The sequence below is a fragment of the Camelus bactrianus genome, chromosome 3 (genome assembly GCF_048773025.1).
Source record: "Camelus bactrianus isolate YW-2024 breed Bactrian camel chromosome 3, ASM4877302v1, whole genome shotgun sequence".
NCBI lineage: Eukaryota > Metazoa > Chordata > Mammalia > Artiodactyla > Camelidae > Camelus > Camelus bactrianus.
This window is the reverse complement of record NC_133541.1, coordinates 54230823-54250578: the sequence shown is the minus strand read 5'-3', so window position 1 is coordinate 54250578 and position 19756 is coordinate 54230823. Positions and strand designations below refer to the sequence as shown.

At 37.7% G+C, this 19756-nt stretch overlaps 1 protein-coding gene across 13 annotated transcripts in view; it reads left to right on the top strand.

Annotated features, from left to right (window-relative positions):
• The window catches only part of DMGDH (dimethylglycine dehydrogenase), a 53510-nt gene extending 36575 nt beyond the window's left edge, over positions 1-16935 (top strand). For 11 of the 13 annotated variants that reach the window (XM_074360153.1, XM_074360123.1, XM_074360126.1 and 8 more), the window contains 2 exons: positions 10290-10424; positions 15784-16935. In XM_074360153.1, the coding sequence (XP_074216254.1) occupies positions 10290-10424; positions 15784-15999 (351 nt within the window). In that variant the 3' untranslated portion in view covers positions 16000-16935. Of the gene's footprint in view, positions 1-10289; positions 10428-15783 lie in introns of those variants that run through there. The other 2 variants (XR_012505136.1, XR_012505131.1) reach the window with 2 other exon arrangements.
• Positions 16936-19756: the final 2821 nt, after the last annotated feature.

Below are 19756 nucleotides of genomic sequence, written 5' to 3'. Positions count from 1 at the left end.
TGATTCCAAAGAAGATTGAGAATGATTGTTTTTAGAACAATGATTTTCAACTGGCTGAATGTTACTATCTTGGGGAACTTAAAGTAAAAAAATCACCTAATTTCTTACCTCCGGTGGCTCTCAAAGTGTGGTTCACAGACCAGCAGCGTCAATGTGACCTCAGGATTTGTTAGAAATGTAAGTTACTGAGCACCGTTCCAACTCCTAAAATCAAACGCTGGCGGGTGGGGCCCACAATCTGTTTTAACAGGCTCCCCAGGTGATTCTGTGTCACGCTTTAGTTTGAGAACACTGTCCTGCCTAAACAAATTGGATCAACACTGGGGTAGGGGCTGGGGTTCTTGTTTTTATTATCCAATGAAGATTAAGAATCATTGTCTCAGTTCTTTTAAACCTCATGCCTGATGTGGTCCTGTGAATAAACAGGAAATCAGAAAAACTGGTGGCCTGGTCAGAGGATTGGCTACCAGTTAATGTATTCTGCCCCAAGTCTTTTTTTTTTTTTTTTTTTTGGAATTGAATTTTTAAAAATGTCACCAAATTGTTTATGTGTGGCCTTGGGAAAGCTATTTAACATCATTTTCCACCTGAGACTGCTGGTCCCATATCTAATATTCTATGAAATACCACTTTGCAGAGCAGGGGCATCTGATCAAAGACACTGGTGCCATGTTATCTATGTGAGCCACATGATTGTGTCATTTAGATTAAGCCACCCTTATTCTCTCATCCATTTCCATCGCTAAATGATAAAGAAAGAAAAAAGGAAGTAAAACCTCAGCTGAGATCTAGTTTATCATTCCTGAAACATCTGTCAGAGTGTATTAAACTAACAGTCATTGAATCATTATCCCTCTTATATCCAATTTCTGTTATGAAACAATACTCTGTTTTCCACCTAGAAGCTTAAGTGTGCTATTTAGCTGACTGCTTTCTAATCTGGAAGTCTGTGGAACCCTGGGCTGGGAATGAATTGAAGTAATTCTTTGGATTGCTTTTGTTTTATTTTTATTATTTTAATAGCTTAGCAATAAATTACATATTTAAAGTGTACCATTTGATAAGTTTTAATACATGTATATACTCGTGAAACCATCACAGCTACAGAGATGGTGAACATTTCCTTCACCCCTTGGCAATCCCTGCCTCCCAACCTTCCCTACACCTTGACATGCCCTCAAGGAAATTTTTGCCTCTTTTTTTGTAGGATTTCATTGTATGTATATAACACAATTTGTTTATATGCTCATTGACTAACTTCTGGGTTGTTTCCAGTTTAGAGTTATTACAAATAAAACGGCAATGAACATCCGTATATTTGTATGGACTATGGCTTTCTTTTCTGTTGAGTAAATATGGGGTAGAATGGCTGGATAAAATGGCAGGTATATGTCAACTTTTAAAGAAACTGTTTTACAAAGTGGTTTACCCCTTTTTATGTTTTACATTCCCACCAGCAGTATATGAGATTTCCTGTTTCTCTACATCCTCGCCAAGCGGTTGTTGTGGTCAGCCTTTTTAACTTTGGTCATTGTAAGAGATGTGTAGTGGTATCTTACCATGGTTTTTATTTATCTCCTAAATGACTTGATGCTGAACATCTTTTTATGTGCCTGTCTGCCATTCCTATCTCTTCTTTTGTAAGGTATCTGGTCACATTTTTACTCATTTTTAACTGGTTTCTTTTTTCGCCCTGTTTTTGAGTGTTGAAAGTTCTTTATATATTCTAGGTACAAGTCCTTATCAGGTACATGCTTTGGAAATATTTTTTTCCCAGTCTGTGTCTTAAATCTTCATTTGTCTAATAGTGACTTTCAAAGAGCCGAAGTTTTTAATTTTTGAAATTTTAAAGTCCTTGTGCTTTTATGGATCATGCTTTTCATGTTGTATCTGAGAAATCTTTTACTAACTCAAATTCACAAAGATTTTCTGCTGTTTTCTTTTAGAGGTTTTATCATCTTTTTACATTTAGATCTGTGATTCGTATTTAGTTAATTTTTGTAACTGGTACAAGATATCAATTGAAAGTTATTTTTTAGCATATAAATGTCCAATTGTGAGAGCACCATTTGTGAGAAAAGACTATACATTCGAATTGCACTGCCTTTGTACCTTTATCAAAAAACAGTTGTCCATATATGTTTGTTTCTGGACTCTATTGTGTTCTCTTGATCTATTTATCTTTCTTGATACCAATACCATAATGACTTGATTACTGTAGCTTAAATCAGGTTGTGATAGCCCTGCAACTTTGTTCTTCTTTCACAAAGTTGTTTTAGCTATTCTAGGTCCTTTGAATTTCCATGAATTAAAAAGCCTCCTGGGATTTTGATTGAAATTGCATTGTATCTATAGGTCAATTCAAATTTTCCAGCTCATGAATAAGGTATATCTCTCTGTTTATTTAGGTAATCTTTAATTCTAAGAAAGTTTTGTAGTTTGTAGGTCTTGCGTATCTTTTTACAGATCTATTCTTAAGTGTTTTATATTTTGATACTATTGTAAATGGCATTTTTAATTTCAATTTTCATTTGTTAATTTCAAACAATTATAGAAAACAGTGGGTTTTATATACAGATCTTACATTCTGCAGCTTTGTTAAACCCATTTAGTAGTTCTAGTACTTTCTGTGTAGTTCTTTCTTTTGTAGATCCCACTGGATTTTCTCCATGGATAATTGTTGTATTTAAAAAAAAAAAAAAGCTTTTTTTTGTCTTTCCTAATCTGGATGCCTTTCATTTCTTTTTCTTCCCTTATTGCACTGGCTAGAACCTCCACTGGTTGAAACTGCAACAAAGTTAAATAGAAATGTTAAGAGTAGATATGCTTATCTTCTTTCTTAATTTTAGATGGAAAATATTCATCATCATCAGTCTTTCATCATCAAGTATGATGTTAGCTGTCGGTTTTTATAGAGCAAGCTGTAGATTTTTCATAGATGCTCTTTATCAGGTTGAGGACATTCCTTTCTATTCTTAGTGCTGAAAGTTTTGTTTGTTTTTAAATTAGAAATGCAAGATTTTGGCAAGTGCTTTTTCTGCATCCATTGAGATAACATGATTTTTCCTTTTTACTTTGTTATACAGTGAATTACATTTATTCTCAAATGTTAACCCAATTTTAATTTTGGCATAAAACCCACTTAGTAATAATGTATTGCTTTTTTCTATATTATTGTATTTTATTCCGTAATTTTTAAAAGAAACTTTGCAGCTACATCCTTCTTATAGGATGTGTTACAGTTTGCAATTATTCTGTTCATTTTTCTTGATCTTTTTATGTAATCATCTCAAGTACAGGTTCTGGCAATACAAAATACATTTTGTTTACCAAATGTATTTTATCCCCAGCACCTATCAGATTTGGCATGTAGCAGATGCCCAGCAGATAATTTTTTGCTGAAAGCAGTGTCAAGAGATAATGCTAGAGAAGTACTGGGACTTCATCATGAAGGGTCTCCTCCGCAAGGCTAGGGAATTTGGAGTATATCTTGGAGATACTGAGAAGCCATTGAAGGATTTTGAGTAAGGAGTGACACTCCGGTGATGGAAAACAGGTTAAAAGGGAATTACCCTGGTGACTGGGAGATCACTTTCCCAATTACTAAGAAATCCAGGGGAGAGATGTTGAGGGCCTCAACTAAGGCAGTGGCCATAGGATGGACAAGAAAGAGGTGTCAGTGATAGCAAGAGGGAAGATGGAGACCACGTGGAGGACTATCTGTGAAGGGAGTGGAAAGGAGGATCTAGGATACTGTTAATGAACCAGGAAATACAGGAGGGGTGTGATTTGGAGGCTGGAAGGACTTGTGAGGGTGGGGTCTATGGGACAGCCAAGTGGAGTCTTGGGTGGCAGCTGAGCACATGGGTTTGGAAACCTCTGCTCTGAGAGTCTGGATTTGGATCATTCATATGTAGGTGGCAATTAAAGCCAGTGGTGTTGGGACCCCTCTTCTATACCACCCTGTACTTTACTGTGGTGTTTTCACACCTTGTAGTACTGGCTGCCTCCTCAGCTAGACTGTGAACTTCTTGGGGACTGAGGCCAAGAATCCCTCGGGCTAGCACTGTGTCTGATAATTCACAGGGGCTTGATAAGTGTTCAAAGGGTTTGAATCATGGCTCTGCCACTTACTGGTTCTAAAACTGAACAAGTTGCTTAACCTATAAGCAGTTCAGTTTTTATCATCTGTAAAATGAAGAAAATAGCCCCCTTAGAAGTTTTTGTGAGATAAAGCACATTTGATACCTCAGTAAATGTTAGTTCCCCTTCCATCTTAGTGAATTGAATCTAAAAAAATCTTTTAGGGAAAAACAATTATAGAGAAAGACCTTTCAGTTTTTTGAAGACCCCAGCAAGAAAGATGTTGGGCCCCTATTAAGGCCTCATTTATTTGTGTTTTTCTTATTTCCTTTAAAAATTCTTTACTTTGCATTTATGCTTGAGTGCTTAACTTAAAACACCAAATGAGCAGTTGTTCTTTGCTGTAGTCTAGGAAGATGAGAACTGTTACAAAAACTCTACATTCTAATTGTTGCTAATGCAGTTATGCATAAAAGTATATCTAGTCCATTAAAGCCACAGGTCCATTTCACCATTTTCCTGTGAATCCTCAGACTCAAAAACTAAAAAAATGCATATTTTCTTTTTTTTAAACATTTTTTATTGAGTTATAGTCATTTTACAATGTTGTGTCAAATTAAGACTTTTTTTATTGAGTTATAGTCATTTCACAATGTTGTGTCAAATTCCAGCATAGAGCACAATTTTTCAGTTATACATGGACATATATATATTCATTGTCACATTTTTTTCGCTGTGAGCTACCACAAGATCTTGTATATATTTCCCTGTGCTATACAGTATAATCTTGTTTATCTATTCTACAAAAAATGCATATTTTCTTTAATATTGAATCTAGTCAAAGTCATAAAACACACATAATGGGGGTTATTTTTGTTTTGAAACATCTAGTTGGGGTTGGATGCTAATTGACCTAATTATTGGTGTGGCTGAGGACTCATATTTTGAAGATTTTCTCCAGGTTTTGATGTATCCCCACCTTTATTTTGGTTAATAGTCCCTTTTCTAGTTATACTAAACGCTAATTTTGAGAAGGAATACTTAACTGATTCATAATTTTGGTTAGAAAAAGTGCTAGATGAATTGTTTCTTTTAAATTGCCAAGAACAGAGAATGAAAACTATGTGAATGTGGGAGTATTCTTTTCCTGCCAATAATAACAGACTGGAGTCGCTATGTTAATAATTTAATATTTTGCTAGTAAAGAGATACTGAAGTTGTGGTTATTATAAACTTACGTGGACTGTTTACAAAGCTCTGCATAGTGGAAAAGGAACTGAGAACTGGAAAGCCTAGGTTCAAGGTTTGGTGCTAACTCACTTTGTCACTTTGGGCAAGACCCTTAACTTCGAACATTAATTTTCTCATATGAAAAATGACATTTGATTAAGTTTTCTGCCTGCTTCAAAACTTCTGTGATTCTAATGGTATGACTATGAAATGAATGATGGCATAATTTGCCTTGATGGGGTGGTGGGCCGATCGGATCCATTCCCCAAAATGACTGAATCCACTATACAGCTTTAATAGTTGGACCGTGAGACAAACACAGGTGTACCTGGTATTTGACAACTGACCAGAGAAAGTTAAGGTTTACATGAACGGCATGGTTAGTAATGTCCAAGTGCTTTCCAAAGGGATTCCTATTGGAACTGTTTTTAAATGGTGACCCCTGAGTCCCATTTTAAATGAGGAACTTTTCAGAAATGTGTTGAGGGACCGTGGCAGAAGTCTGCCACCTGGATTTTCATCTCTGCTCTGCCACTTACAGTAACTGGTGACCAGTGGGTCTCTCTGCAGCTCTGTCCACATCTATAAATGTAGGGGCAGGATTCCACGAGCAGTACTGAGCCTGGCTTCTAAGGGGAGCTTGCTTGGGACCCAGGATGTTGCGCTGATTCTCTCATGCCTTTGGAAACTTTTGATATTTAGGTTGCAAAGGAATGTGGCCAAAAAATTCAATCAAACTGATGACTGCCTTGAATTTTCGGATGAGTTTTAACTCCAAACAAATGAACAGAAAAGGCCCAAGACTAGGTTTTCATAATCTCTGTTGGAATGTAAGAGCCCACTACCCTGACTTCATATCAAAACCTTGCTTCCACTGCTGCTGTCAGATTCAACTTCAGCTACACATGTGAAAACTCTCCATTGCTGTAAGAGGCACAATCAAAAATACACTGGTTGAATTTTTTTCATTTCTGTGTGCTTTTAGTTAATAAGTTTGCTTTTAAGAAAGCTAATAAGAGATGAGTGATTACATTTCACTTAAAATGTACTTAATGTTTTCATCTATGTGGGTGTTAAATTTAGGATGTATTACAGGTGGTTGTTTTAGTGGCTCTTACTGCTTTTTAAAATTTTAGGATAAAAAATACAAGCCCAAACTATTTTAAGGTATAATCTTAGTGTCCCAGAAACTTCTGTGTTTCTCAAAGATATTAACAGATATTTATATAGTTAATTTGGTAGTGACTCATTAAAGAAATTTATTTCTGTTCTCAGGTCATCCTGAAATCACCAATTTTAATCACAGCACTAACCCTTCAGATACATTTTCCTTTCTCATTTATAATTAATAACTATATAATAAAGTCTACAATCTTGGGAAGAAAGCCAAGTAAAATGAGAATGAAATGCTGTTACAGCACTTTAAATCTTCCCAAGTCAAGCTGAAGGTTAGCTTGAGAAGGGAGAATTGTCTTGGGGTAGGTGACACATCTTGTCTGTGTTAAGTATGTGTTCCTTACTTTTAATTAGGTTTTTGTTGTTTGTTAAAGTATTGTTTTCATTCATGTTTGAGGATGATATTGCTGACAAGATCACTTACTAATCCAGGGGCATACAGATAGAGATGTTAAATTTCATTAATACTGACTTCAGGGTGTTTTTAAAACCCTTTCAAGTAGTACAAAAAATAATGTGTAGTGAATGTCCTTCAAAACAGGTTCAAGCTACCTAGAAATAATTTAAAAGAAACATTCTTGAGAGTATTTACATCAACTGTGCCTGCCAATGATAGACTCCAGGCATAGTCATTTAAAAAATACATATGGATAAAATCTAAAGGTGCAGACTTACGTAACTGAGCTTTAAGAAGGACTTTGTTGGGCTGCCTCTTCATAAGCTGGGGATAAAATTCTCTGTCTTACAGGAATGTTACAAGGAGGAAATGAGCTCATGGTTTAAAGCCCTCAGCATAGCGTCTGGCACACAGCAAGGGCCAAATATACTGCAAATATGATTTATTAATAGTATTAATTTTTTACTGAATTTATTACTTTAATTTTTCCCTTCTAAAGGAAGTTTTCCTATTTCTTGTGATTAACTGATACCTTATGTTCCTGCCTAGACTTTGGTGAAATTGTGAGTTTGGCAGTTATGCTCCCCTTCCAGCACCTCTATTCCTCTCACCCGCCCCAGAGCCCACCCCAACTGGTTGTGGCCAGTTTCCCCACTGCCCCTCTGAGGTGTAGCAGATACTGACTTAAGTGGCTCAGTGAAGGCAGCCCAAAGTGAAAGGAGTGGGGCCGGGACTCCTGAGAGCTTGGTTCTTAACCAGTTTGTTGGTGTCTTGGGCTAAGTTACCTTATTTCTCTTAGACCCCAAATCCACCATCTATGGGTTATTGGCAAGGTCAAAGGACTTTGGGAGAAGGCTATGCAGACAATAGTTATCATGAAGCCTCATCTTGCAAACCCAGCTCACCACGCTTCCTCTATAAAACTGTTGCTGACAGATCGCTGCCCCAGCCCCACTCTCCCACTGCAGATGGAACTGATCATATGCCTTCTTGAGCCCCTACCCTTAACATAGCATCTGTTTGTTTGCATTTCTGCCTTACATGTGCATTAGACATTTTTTGTTTTAAATTAACAAAATGAGGTGATTTTTTATACTCCCATAAAACAAACAGAAGCCACATCAAGTCATGTCTCAAACTGGTATAGCAGATTTGTATGCTATCAACTGTCACGTTCTACCATGTTTCCAGTCATCTTAAACTATTGTTTTTTTTATCTCTAATACATTAAAACATTAAGGAGACAAAATAATTTCAGCACTGGGCATGTTGTGATGGGGAGGAAAGGGGTCACACCTCCTCAGGGGCCTCCCAGAAGCTATATGACCATGTTCTATTTAGTTTTGACTACCCTGTGTCTAGTATCTGATCCCATAGCAGGGGCATAACAAGAGTTGAGTATATAATTGAAAGAAAATTCCATAATAGGGACTCAGGAGGACTCAAAACCTTCAAGATTTCAATGAATCTCTAACAGCAAAGACTCAGATTCCATAACAGGCGGTGAGGAGACTGTTGAGGCTCTCCTGACACTCCACAAATCACACTGTGGAATGCATGGCCACTCAGGATTGTTCTAAGTGCTTTTCTACACAGTGAAGTGTGAGACTTTTTTCATTGCAGTCATTGACTTCCTATATAGACAAGAACTCTAAAAAGTACCCCTGGTCATCATGTATGCATGATAGCTTGTCTTCTTTTGAAAAGATAGCAAAAAAAAAAAAAAAATGTAGAGTTCTTTCTGTATTTACATATACATATTTTAACTATAATGAACTTTGGTTTGCTATGACTTGTGTGGTGACACTAAATTTATCCTGCATAAGAATTCAAATAAATCAAGCTCTTCCTGTGTATGTAGTTTTGCTTTTCCCCAGTAGTCCTGTCTTAAATAACACAGGTTCTAGTCTTTGAATCTTTATCTGGCTTCATAGTAAGGCTTGCAGTTGGTTCTCACTATCTGGATCACAGCAAAGAGGAGAGAATTGGACTTTGATTTTGCAGTGGTTTTAACCTTGGCCAGTAGAAACTTTCTTTAGCTCCCTGTGCAGTCAGCAATTTAATTGTGCTATTCATAGAAATCATACTTCTTTGTGGGCTTGTCTTAGAAGTTCTGAATCCATAAAGGAGTGAACTGGGGAGAGTCTCAGACAGAGAATGTGTGAGGATCCCTCCTGCTGCTCCACTGAGAGGTGAAGGGACTTATTGTACCCAATCCTTTCTTCCTGGAGCACTGAAGCAATTAAAATTGAGTCTTTTCTTTCAGAAAGTAGTCTATGAGAACTGTTTTGAGAATTTTGTCTTCCACATTATAATCTCGAATTAAATCTAACTCCCCAGAGATGTGGTTTAGAGATCACCAGTTCTTCCTTTTACTTGTAAGTTAAGAGATGGGCAAATACAGGTAGAAGCCTTTCCCCAACATCCCACCTGGGTCAGCTTTCCCTCCTTTGCACCCTCACTGCTCTTAGCATCTGCAGTTCCTCACACTTGTCACGTGTCCCTGACATTCTGGTTGGATAGAATTGTCTCCTGTAGTAGCTAAATGTCTCCACTGAGGAGTCATCTCTCACTTGCTTGTCCCATTCAATTGTAAAGCATGTTACTAATAAATGTGCAAATCCTGACGTTTGCATGATTCCTACTTTTGTAACGTGTAAGAATAGATTCAAGGTGATCTCTGTGGGAACAACCCTGAGTGTGCCCAGGAGAATACGTTAGGAACAGGAATGTCATCTCGCATGTGTTGCAGGGAAAGAGGAGGAAAAAAGGTTGAAAAGCACAGCATTAGAGAATAAGTTCTTTAATCAAAATGTCTCTGTCAGACTTAATTTCGCAACCCATACAGGGCCTAGCATGATGCCTCACATGCAGTAGGAGCTCAATAAATTGCCTGAATGAACTAATGATGCAACCCAGTAGGTTAATACATTCCTGGGACCATTATTCTGAAGAAGGAAAAAAAAATGTAGGCTTTTTGGAGTTGTTTTGGCATCACATTTCAAAAAAGTGAATTTCTTTCTTGTGAAAGGCTTACTTTAGGTAGAAATTTGAGTTGCACCCAGCTTGCTGCCTGCCAGTCCCACTGTCCAGAACCATTAGATACAAGGGTCACTTATAATCCACCATCGCAGTATCATGCCTTCTGCTTTTCTGCCTAGGTAGTTCTGGTAAAATTATCACAAGTTATTACCCTTAAGTGTAACCTATTCTGAAGGAATAGGTGGTGGATACTGTCATTTGAGGACTAAGAAATATTTGTCTAGACGTTTGATCCAATCTGTATTTTTATTTAATGTGTAATTGGCGAGAAAATAGCAAAGACAGATTTAAATGCTTGCATCTCTAACCTTGTCACACTGTCTGAGCGTTCATTCATCATCATTATCTTGGATTTCTGCAGCCCGCAGACTTCATAGGCAAGCAAGCACTGAAACAGATTAGAGCCAAGGGGCTGACACGGAGACTGGTCTGCCTCACCTTGGCAACGGACGATGTCGATCCAGAGGGAAATGAAAGTGTCTGGTGGAATGGCAAGGTGAGTGCTGAGGACCTCATGGCCACGGGCTCCTGCAGTGTTTCTACTGCAGAAACTCTCCTCATCTCTGTTTCCTCTTGCAGTTTTTGGCTAGTTATTTATCTCTTGGTGAGATGATACTCTTTGGATTTCTGAACTGACATTCAAGGAACAGACATTAATTAACTGAAAGGAAAATGAAATGCTGCTCATTTTTGCAAATGTGTTTATTTTATTTCATCAAACAAAACAAACCCAAGGACTTGAAATACATTGGATGATGAGAAAGGTGTGATTTAGAGGGTAAAATGATCTGTTTGCTCACGACACCTCCACATCTGTGAATGCAAGAGAGATTTTATAAAGATTTGGGGATTCTGACTTAGCTTCTCAAGGATCTTTCAGAAGAAGGCAATTCTTACCTTAGCGCATTAGCAGATAATAAATTTTCCGAAATGAAAGCATCTATGACAAGGGAGGGTAGAACCTTAGAAAGTAACATGGAAAGTGGAAATCTTTTGGTTCTTCAGGAGAAGATTACCTTCTTTTCATTTAGGAATGCTGCATTTCATTTTCTGTGTTGGCATTCAGTAAAGCCGGAGTTAGGTAACTTACCAACAGAGCTTCACTTCCTCTACTTCTTATGACTACTCATGCAACCCAATTTGGCTCAACATCTTGCTGTGTTTTGGCTGCTGTTACCAGGCAGGGACACTCAACTTGGAGCAGGTGGCAACCACAGGACCTTCAAGACTCATCTAAACAGCTGTTCTGTGTTGAACAGGGTCTGTGTGGTCAGTACCCGAAGACTCACAGATTCTATGCCCGGGTTTTTTTTTTTTTTTTCTTTATGCATTCCATCCTGCTTAATACTTGTTTCCATTTTCCCCATCACTTCAGTGACAAAATGAGCACTGGAGGTGGGGTGAGCCTGTGGCCCCAAATCTCAGCCTTTGGATTACTAAGAAAGTGGCCATTTGGGTTGAGGCATGGGTCACTTTTATGTGGAACTAATGTCTACAAAGTTCCTGTTGTGCTGGATATTTTTCATGTGCTCTTACTGACTTGTACAACACTATCCTAGATAAGTGTGATCATTCCCATTTAAAGATGAGGCTTTGGAGCTCAAAGAGGTTAAGTAACTTGCTTGAGGTTACACAGCTAGTGATTGATGGAGCTGATTTGTGACCCAGGTATAGTTGGACTTTGAATTACTTATCCTTTCTCCTAAGCTATAATGAATACCCCATTTGCTCTTCTATCTGTCTCTAATGCCTGCTGCATTCTCCTTAGCACTTCATTATATACCCACAGTTTCTACACATCCGAGTAACAGGCAGATGTTATTAGATATGATGAGCCAATAGATCTTTTCTCAGATCTCAAGCTCTTTCTTAAATGCCTTGTCTTTAATTATGTTGAGTTTGCTCATCTGTTTGAATGATTTCTACTCTTCCCTCTCTGGCTCCACTTCCTCTTTCTGTTCTAGATCTCTGGCTCAGCCCTCTTTTCTTAATATGTTCTTTCTCTGATTGCAAATTTGCCGTTGATTCCATTGATAACCCCCTCTGCTGTTAACTGCCTGCTTGACCTGATCTTAGCTTCTCTGGGTCTCAGTTTTCTCATCTGTATGAAGCTACTGGATAAGATAATGTCTAAGGTTCTTTCACCTCTAATTTTTACCCTGGTCATTATATTTCCCTCACCTCATCTTTGTTTGGTTTTATATTTTTCATTCTATCCTCATTCAACTTTCTTACTCTCCTAATATGGTCCATACCCATCCTTCTACTGACAGTCTGTTTTACTTGGCCATGGAATGAAAGAGAGATGTTGCTGTAACGTTCTGTAGCAACCCCACATCAACCACGATCAACCGACAGATTTTTAGTCATCCTAAATGTGGCCATACCTAAGTTAAAGTTAAAAACTGGAAACCTGTTCCTTAAACTTATACAATGTTATATGTCAGCTGTATCTCAACAAAGATGGAAAAAACCAGAAAAACCCTGGAAACCCACGTTCTATTTTTAGATGTTACTTCCTTTGCCGTATCTGTGTCCTGAGTTTACACAGTACAGTTTTCATCTTTCCTACTACATGCCATCTGTCCACAGAGCTGCTAACTCAATTGTAGTTTTAGTTATTAACACTGTTTCTTTTAAATTTCCTGATAACAGCTTGTCTGCTCTTTGATGCTTAGTCAGGTCATCATTTTACCAGGCAGATGACCCTCTTTGATCCTCTTTATACTCTGGAGCAATATGAAATGTTTTAAAACCTTTACTTCCTGACTTTGTCTGAACTTGTACTGCCTTTGGTATTTGGTATTCTACTCTTGCAAGTATTTCAGTGCTAGCGATAGGACACACATTTATTTGTTCAACAAATGTGAGTGCCTACCATGTGGCAGCAATTTTCTAGGCGCTAAGGGTACAGCAGTGAACAAAACAGGCAGGAATCTCTGCCCCCATGGAGCTTACATTCCAGGGGAGGGAAGCATAAACAATGAACATAATGAATTAAAAAACAGCATGTCAGAGGGTGATGAGTGCCTTGGGGAACAGGGGAGTCCAACTGGGAGACGGGCAGTGCTGGAGGGAGGGATTAAGATTTTAAGTAAAGTTTAATTTTTAAAAATCAAGGCATTAGGCTGGGCCTGAGGAGGGCTTTAATTAGTCATAAAAGCAGCTTTTCTGGGAAGTCAATTCTGAAGAAAAGGTTTTTGAGGAAGGAAGTTTGGAAGGTTTAGAAAATCTCCTTTTTCATCATTAATAAACTAAAACACACAGAGACACCAAAGAAACACAATATATCATCCAGTTTAAATTATGTTTCCTCTTTCAAAGGCTATTTACCGTGTTATCTTCTCTAAGTCAGTTACAGGCCTTAAGTCTCATCATTAAGAGAAGAATGAGACAAGGCTAAACATAAATGAGGCTTGTTTATATTGGTAAAAAGAAGGCCAGTGTTTGATTTCACAAAGAATCTGAGAATCTACTGTAAGGCAGAGGGAGAGAGTGTTCTTGTGATTCACTGAGCAAAAAGAAGCAGTGGATTTAATTGATCTGGACAATTATGAGGTAGAACCATACAGAATGTATGCTAAGGAAAACCTGACCCTAGAGACTTAGTAATAAGATAAAAGGAAAGGCCAAATTTCTAAAATACTGTAGGCTACTAACCCCTAAATTAGAGAGAAATTAAAGGAGAAATGAAAGTAATCTAGCAGAAAGCAAAGCATTCAATAAATATTTTAAGAATAGCGTTCACAAAATAAATGCACTATTTCTTTAAGTTACTAATGCAGAAGTAACTGCAGGACGAATCACTGCTGGGATTTTAAGAGATGGGAAGGCCCAAGGAAATGGGGCACACAGTCTCTGAAGAGCAGTTGTGGGCTTTTGATCCAGTGAGTTAGGGGATTTGGCTAAGAGACTTGTTCAGGATTCTTCCTGTTTTCTTAAGATGCCCAAGAAAATCAGGTTAACTTTTCCAGAGCTCCAAACACAGATCTCAGTTTTACAGATTGGAAGTGAAACCAAAGTTACCAAGAAAGTCTTTCCAAAAGCAATGATTAAAACTCTTAATTGGCCTGACCCAACTGCCTGCTTTCTATCACTGAACTCTGATCTAGAGGAAAAAAACCATTTTGAAACATACTTCTCAGCCATATCATGGCAGTTGAGAATCTGCCAGAGAGCAGCTTTTAGTAATGAATGCATTCACATCTTTTTAAATCACCATAATAAGCTTAGAAATTACATGGAGAGCTTCTGATACAGGGTTTCAACGGGATAATTAAATACTGGGACTACGGAGATAAGAGTCTGTATTTAATGTCATAAATGTGTTGGCATCTGAAAGACAAGAGGTGCTACAGTCTGACCGTTGACCGCAGTGGGCCCTGTGCTGAGGCAGCTGCAGCATCGCCAGGCTGATGCACATCCGTGGACGTTGTCAAGCGCCAGCTACCAGCAGAGCAGTGGCCGCGCTGGACCTGAGGCTGCAGGGCTCATGCACCGTCACGCAGCCAGGAGGAGCCGTTTAGAGTAGGGCCATGTATCATATTTTGCTTTTGTTGTCTTCCTTTTACCATTTATAAATGTGGTATTTTAACCTGTGTCATTTTTTTTCTTTGCATTTTACTGTTTTTTCTTCTCTTTCATTCTTTCCTTTAGACCTGGTTTCCACAACTCCTCTTACCTTCTAATCAAGCTTGTTATGTAGGGTTTTGTTTGTTTTTTTTTTTTTTGTAGCATAAAATCTTTGTTTTCATCTCCTAAATTTCAATTCCGTGTTCCCTATTTTTCTTCTGGTCTGCCATCCCAAGTTATCCTGTTTCATCCTCAATAATTTCTTTCTTTTTTTTTTTTTTAACGCCTACATCCTTTTGAGGGGGGAGGGCAGTAATTAGGTTTATTCATTAATTTTATTTTTGGAGGAGGTACTGGGGATTGAATTTAGGACTTCATGCATGCTAAGCATACATTCTACAACTTGAGCTATCCCCTCCCCAACATCCTCATTCATTTTGATCATTCAGGCCTAACTCCAGGTCTCCACTGATCTGGAAGTTTCATCTCCTATCTCTACCCACCTAATTCCACCCACCTTCAAAATACAGAACAAATCTTGGCTTACTTATGTTGCCTGTCTTGGCTTCCTGGTTATGGTTTCTTGTATCTGTATGTTAATTCCTCAACTAGGCCGGAAGCTCATGAGGGTAGGAAACAGGTCTCTACTCATTCTCTAGAATGTCTAGCAAGATGTTTTGTACATGGTAGAGCTAGAGAGGGTAAAGTTAATTATTTAAGTGCCTGGCAACTACCAGGACTTGTTAAAGGCTGTGTATATTCATATAGACTGTTCATTTCACATTGACTATTGATATATTAGTAGAGTTTATTTCAGCACTCTTTTGGCAGGCCATTTTCTAAATCCCAGTCAGAACAGTTGACTAGGTTGGCATTTGGGTTTTTAGATTTTTCTCCTTTGTGTCTATTATCATGCTAATCTGTTGATAGAAGAGAATTTTTTTAAGTTCAAAATGAAAATGTTTGATTCTTCCTCCTGTCTGATCTCTTGTTCTGTGACTGAGCAAAACAGTGCTAGGTATTAAGAAACTAGATGTTATTATTTGGAACTGAGGAATTTTGGAGTAACATAGATGCTTATCTTGAGAAGTCTTTTTCATAATTTTTCACCTTTCATTACTCATCTCAAAGTGAAGTTTTCCTTTTGGTGTCATCCTCACAGACAGCATATTGTACTACTTTCTGATTGTAAGTTGAATGTATATTTTAAGCATTTTCATCTAAAGAGGAAGCACGCAGAGCTGCGACCAAGATGCTGAGGATGGTGGGGTCTTGTGTTTCAGGTGGTTGGCAACACAACGTCTGGGAGCTACAGTTACAGCATCCAGAAGAGTCTGGCTTTTGCGTACGTCCCTATAGAGCTAAGTCAAGTGGGACAGCAAGTGGAAGTTGAACTATTAGGGAGAAACTACCCGGCAACCATCATACAAGAACCTTTGGTGTTGACAGAACAAACCAGAAACCAGCTTCAGAAAAATGGTGGAAAGGACAAAATGTGAAAAGATTTTCAGCAGGCAACTGAATTATGGTTGCAATATGACTGTACTCAAAATTATAATTGATTCACAGGGGAATAGGGGAAACCAAAAATTCATTTCAAAAGCATCAAAATTTAGATTCAGAATCTTAATAAATCCTTTCTCTTGTTGGTTAACAAGATAGAATAATGGATGACTGATCTATGTGGTTTTTTTCAAATGTAGAAATTTGAAATGAATGTCTTTATTACCCCATATTATTGTGTATGAAAGTCATTCAGCAAAACATTTAAGTGTTTGCTAACATATAATCATTATTATAACTGAATTAGAGGATATTATATAATTTTAGAAACAATGCATATGGTTCTTGTTAGCTGAAAATAAATTGTTTTACATAAAAACAAATGTAATCTTGTTGATGATTTACTTCATTGAGAAAGTTGAATAAGGGATGATTTTAATTTTTTGTAATACATCTATGATGAACATAGTAAAACTTGATATATGTAACGTTTTTATTCACTTCCCTGAAATATCTACTTTCTTAGTGACTTCTCTGAAAGCAGTTTTATGGGACATCGTTATTGTCCTTTCAAAGGTTGTTTTAGAAGAGAAATTGCGAAAAAGAACAGAGTGTTCCAAACCTTTCAGAGTACTTGTGAACCTTCTGAAATGAAGCTGAAACATAAACAGATTGCGCCAGTCCAAACACAGTTTGAATACTGAACACCTCTCTTTGGGAAAGAATTAATGAAACTTGACATCACATTGTGCCGTTTGGAGTATCGTTTAACAAGCATTTGACAGAGCAGGTCAAACCAGAGCTTAATAGCTGATGGAATTGCCCTTAACACTGTGTACGGCAAGAAAAAAATCCATTTGAAAATAATTCTTTGATATGCCTCTTGAAATTATTTGGATATAGCTGACTGAATAAATCAAAATTTTCTTAAAGGGTAGTTTGTCATTTACCATTTGTTATATACACATGCTTGTTACCTAGGAAAAGTTCAATTAATGTGTATTCAAGAAAACTAAACGTGAAGCATGATAAAATTCTGTAATTAGATAGATATTAAAATAATTTCTTAACTTGTAAGTTTTGAAGATGTGCCAAATTTACGTTTAAGTGGAAGTAGTAATCACGTATTGCAACTCTTCATGTTGCCATTCATTTCTCTTTGGTATCTCCTCTTACATAAGAAATGAAGGAAATCCCCTTGGTAACAAACATTTCCTAATTATCAAGAATATTCTCCAGACCCTCTCTCCCAGTTCTGGGATCGGGTATAGGTGCTGGTTAAAGCCTTTGGCTGGGAGTCAGGAGATTCTGCTTCTCATCCCCTGCCTCTCTGTAGCCTGATAACCTTAAGATATTTATTTACCATCTCTGGACTCCTCTTCTGCAAAATAGACTCTTCTAGTTTTTTCGGATACTATCATGACAAGAAGCAATAATGAAAGCACAACATTGAATTCTTGTCATACAGTTAAATATAGCACTAAAACAAATCAATGAAAAGAATGGAATATTTAGATAAATATTAAACATTTAAAGAAATCCTACTCACAATATTAAAAGAAGTCCACTTTCTGATTTCCTTAAGAAGTTGCTCTCGTTCCTTCTTTTGTGGCCACTAGGTCATAACAGCATCCCCACTGACCACCAGACCAGTGGTCCTGACTGAAGTACCACGTTTGGCAAAAGCCAATCCAGAGGCTGACCAATGACCTCTAGTCCAGCTTGGCCATGGAAAGATGAGCCAAATTGACCAAATTTCCTCCCATGGGAATTTGAACTCTGAACCATCAGAGAATAAACTTATCAGTGCTTAAAGCTAAAACTGAAACTATGCATAGAAGGAGGAACCTTGACACCTGGGGGTGATGGGAGCTCCTGACAAGGAAAGAGACCCTGAGAGAGATGGCAAGAGGGAAAGACCACTTCCTGAAGCTTTCAGCTCCTGCTAGTCTGTCAGCCTGTTCCTAGGTGTGAAACTTAACTCAAGAGAGCCCATCAACAGATGACTGGATAAAGAAGTTGTGGGTATATTTATACAATGGAATACTACTCAACCATAAAAAAGAATTAAATACTGTCATTTGCAGCAACATGGATGGACCTGGAGATTGTCATTCTAAGTGAAGTAAGCCAGAAAGAAAAAGAAAAATACCAAACAATATCACTTATATGTGGAATCTAAAAAAAACAAGAAACAAAACCACAAATGAACTCATTTACCAAACAGAAACAGACTCACAGACATAGAAAACAAACATATGGTTACCAGAGGGAAAGGGGTTGGGAAGGGATCAATTGGGAGTTTGAGATTTACAGATACTAACTACTACATATAAAACAGATAAACAACAAGTTTCTTCTATATAGCACAGGGAACTATATTCAATATCTCGTAGTAACCTATAATGAAAAAGAATATGAAAATGAATATATGTATGTATATGTATGACTGAAACATTGTACTGTACACCATATTGTAAACTGACTATACTTCAGTTAAAAAACAGAGAGAGAGCCTAACTGAAACCATTAACTTCTGGAAAGTGGATCATTCACTGAGTGAGGCCTCAAAGGAATGGACCCAGGATTAGTGTCAGCCATGTACAGCAGACACCATCAGGCTTGAAAGTACACTAGTGATGTCTGTGTCTACGGCAGAGAAAAAAGTTCTCAAGAAAGTGATGACGAATGATGGGCACTTTCTCCCTTCAGCTAAGAAAGCTTCTTGGAGCTGCAAATGCACTTTCCAGTCAACACATTGTCAAAACGTTAATGGATGGTGTGTTGCTAATGTTCACACCCTAACTAATCTATATCTTTCTCCTTTCCTACTGATAGGAAAAGTGACAAGAAAAAAATTTTTTTAAATATGCTGTGTGGGACATTAAATAGCTGATTAGACCCTGGAATTTTACTAAGAGGATTTTGTGCGTATTTGAATTGAACAAGAAGGTTGACATTTTTGGGAAACTTAGCAGCTGTGGAAGGAAAAAAGTTTCAACTACACAAGTAGCATCCTTTGGCCAAACTCTCCAGGTATAAATTTTGGAAGTATTAGCAAGGCATGAAGCACAGAGGTGATGGGGTGGTATAAAGAAGGCTACTGGACTAACAGCCAGAAGACTTGCTTTTCCCAGTTCTGCCGCCAACTGAGCACAGACTGCATAATCATCTACTAAAGCCTTTCCTGTGTTTAAAGTTCTATGAGTAATTGCTTTCCCTGGTACAGTATTCATTAGTCTACACATGTCCCTGGTGTACTGACCGCAGGCCATTCTATTTTATTTAGCTAATTTAGAGAACTTCTGGTTGTGTCTCAGACCCCTAGCACTCACAGAGTCAGCAACCTGCATTCATTTCGAGATTTAAGTTCCTTATTGCTGGACTCATTCAAGTTTACTTCATTCATAGTTTGGGTGTTCAATCCTGTGAAACTAGTTGATCTACATTTAAACAGTAGCTTGAAAATAAATAAGAAGGGCAGAGTGATTGTAAATACAAAGAAGCAAAAATAAAAACAAAAACAAAAAAAAAAGGGAGGGAGGAGGTATGTCTCAGTGATAAGAGTGTGTGCCTAGTGCTCACAAGGTCCTGGGTTCAATCCCCGGCACCTCCATGTATACATTGTGTGTGAGTTGTGGGATGGGCTAACACATTTACAAGGGCCACTTACATTATTATTTTTAAAAGGCTTGATGTATTACAATATGCAATATGGTCTTATTTAGATTCAAACAGGAAAGATTTAAATAT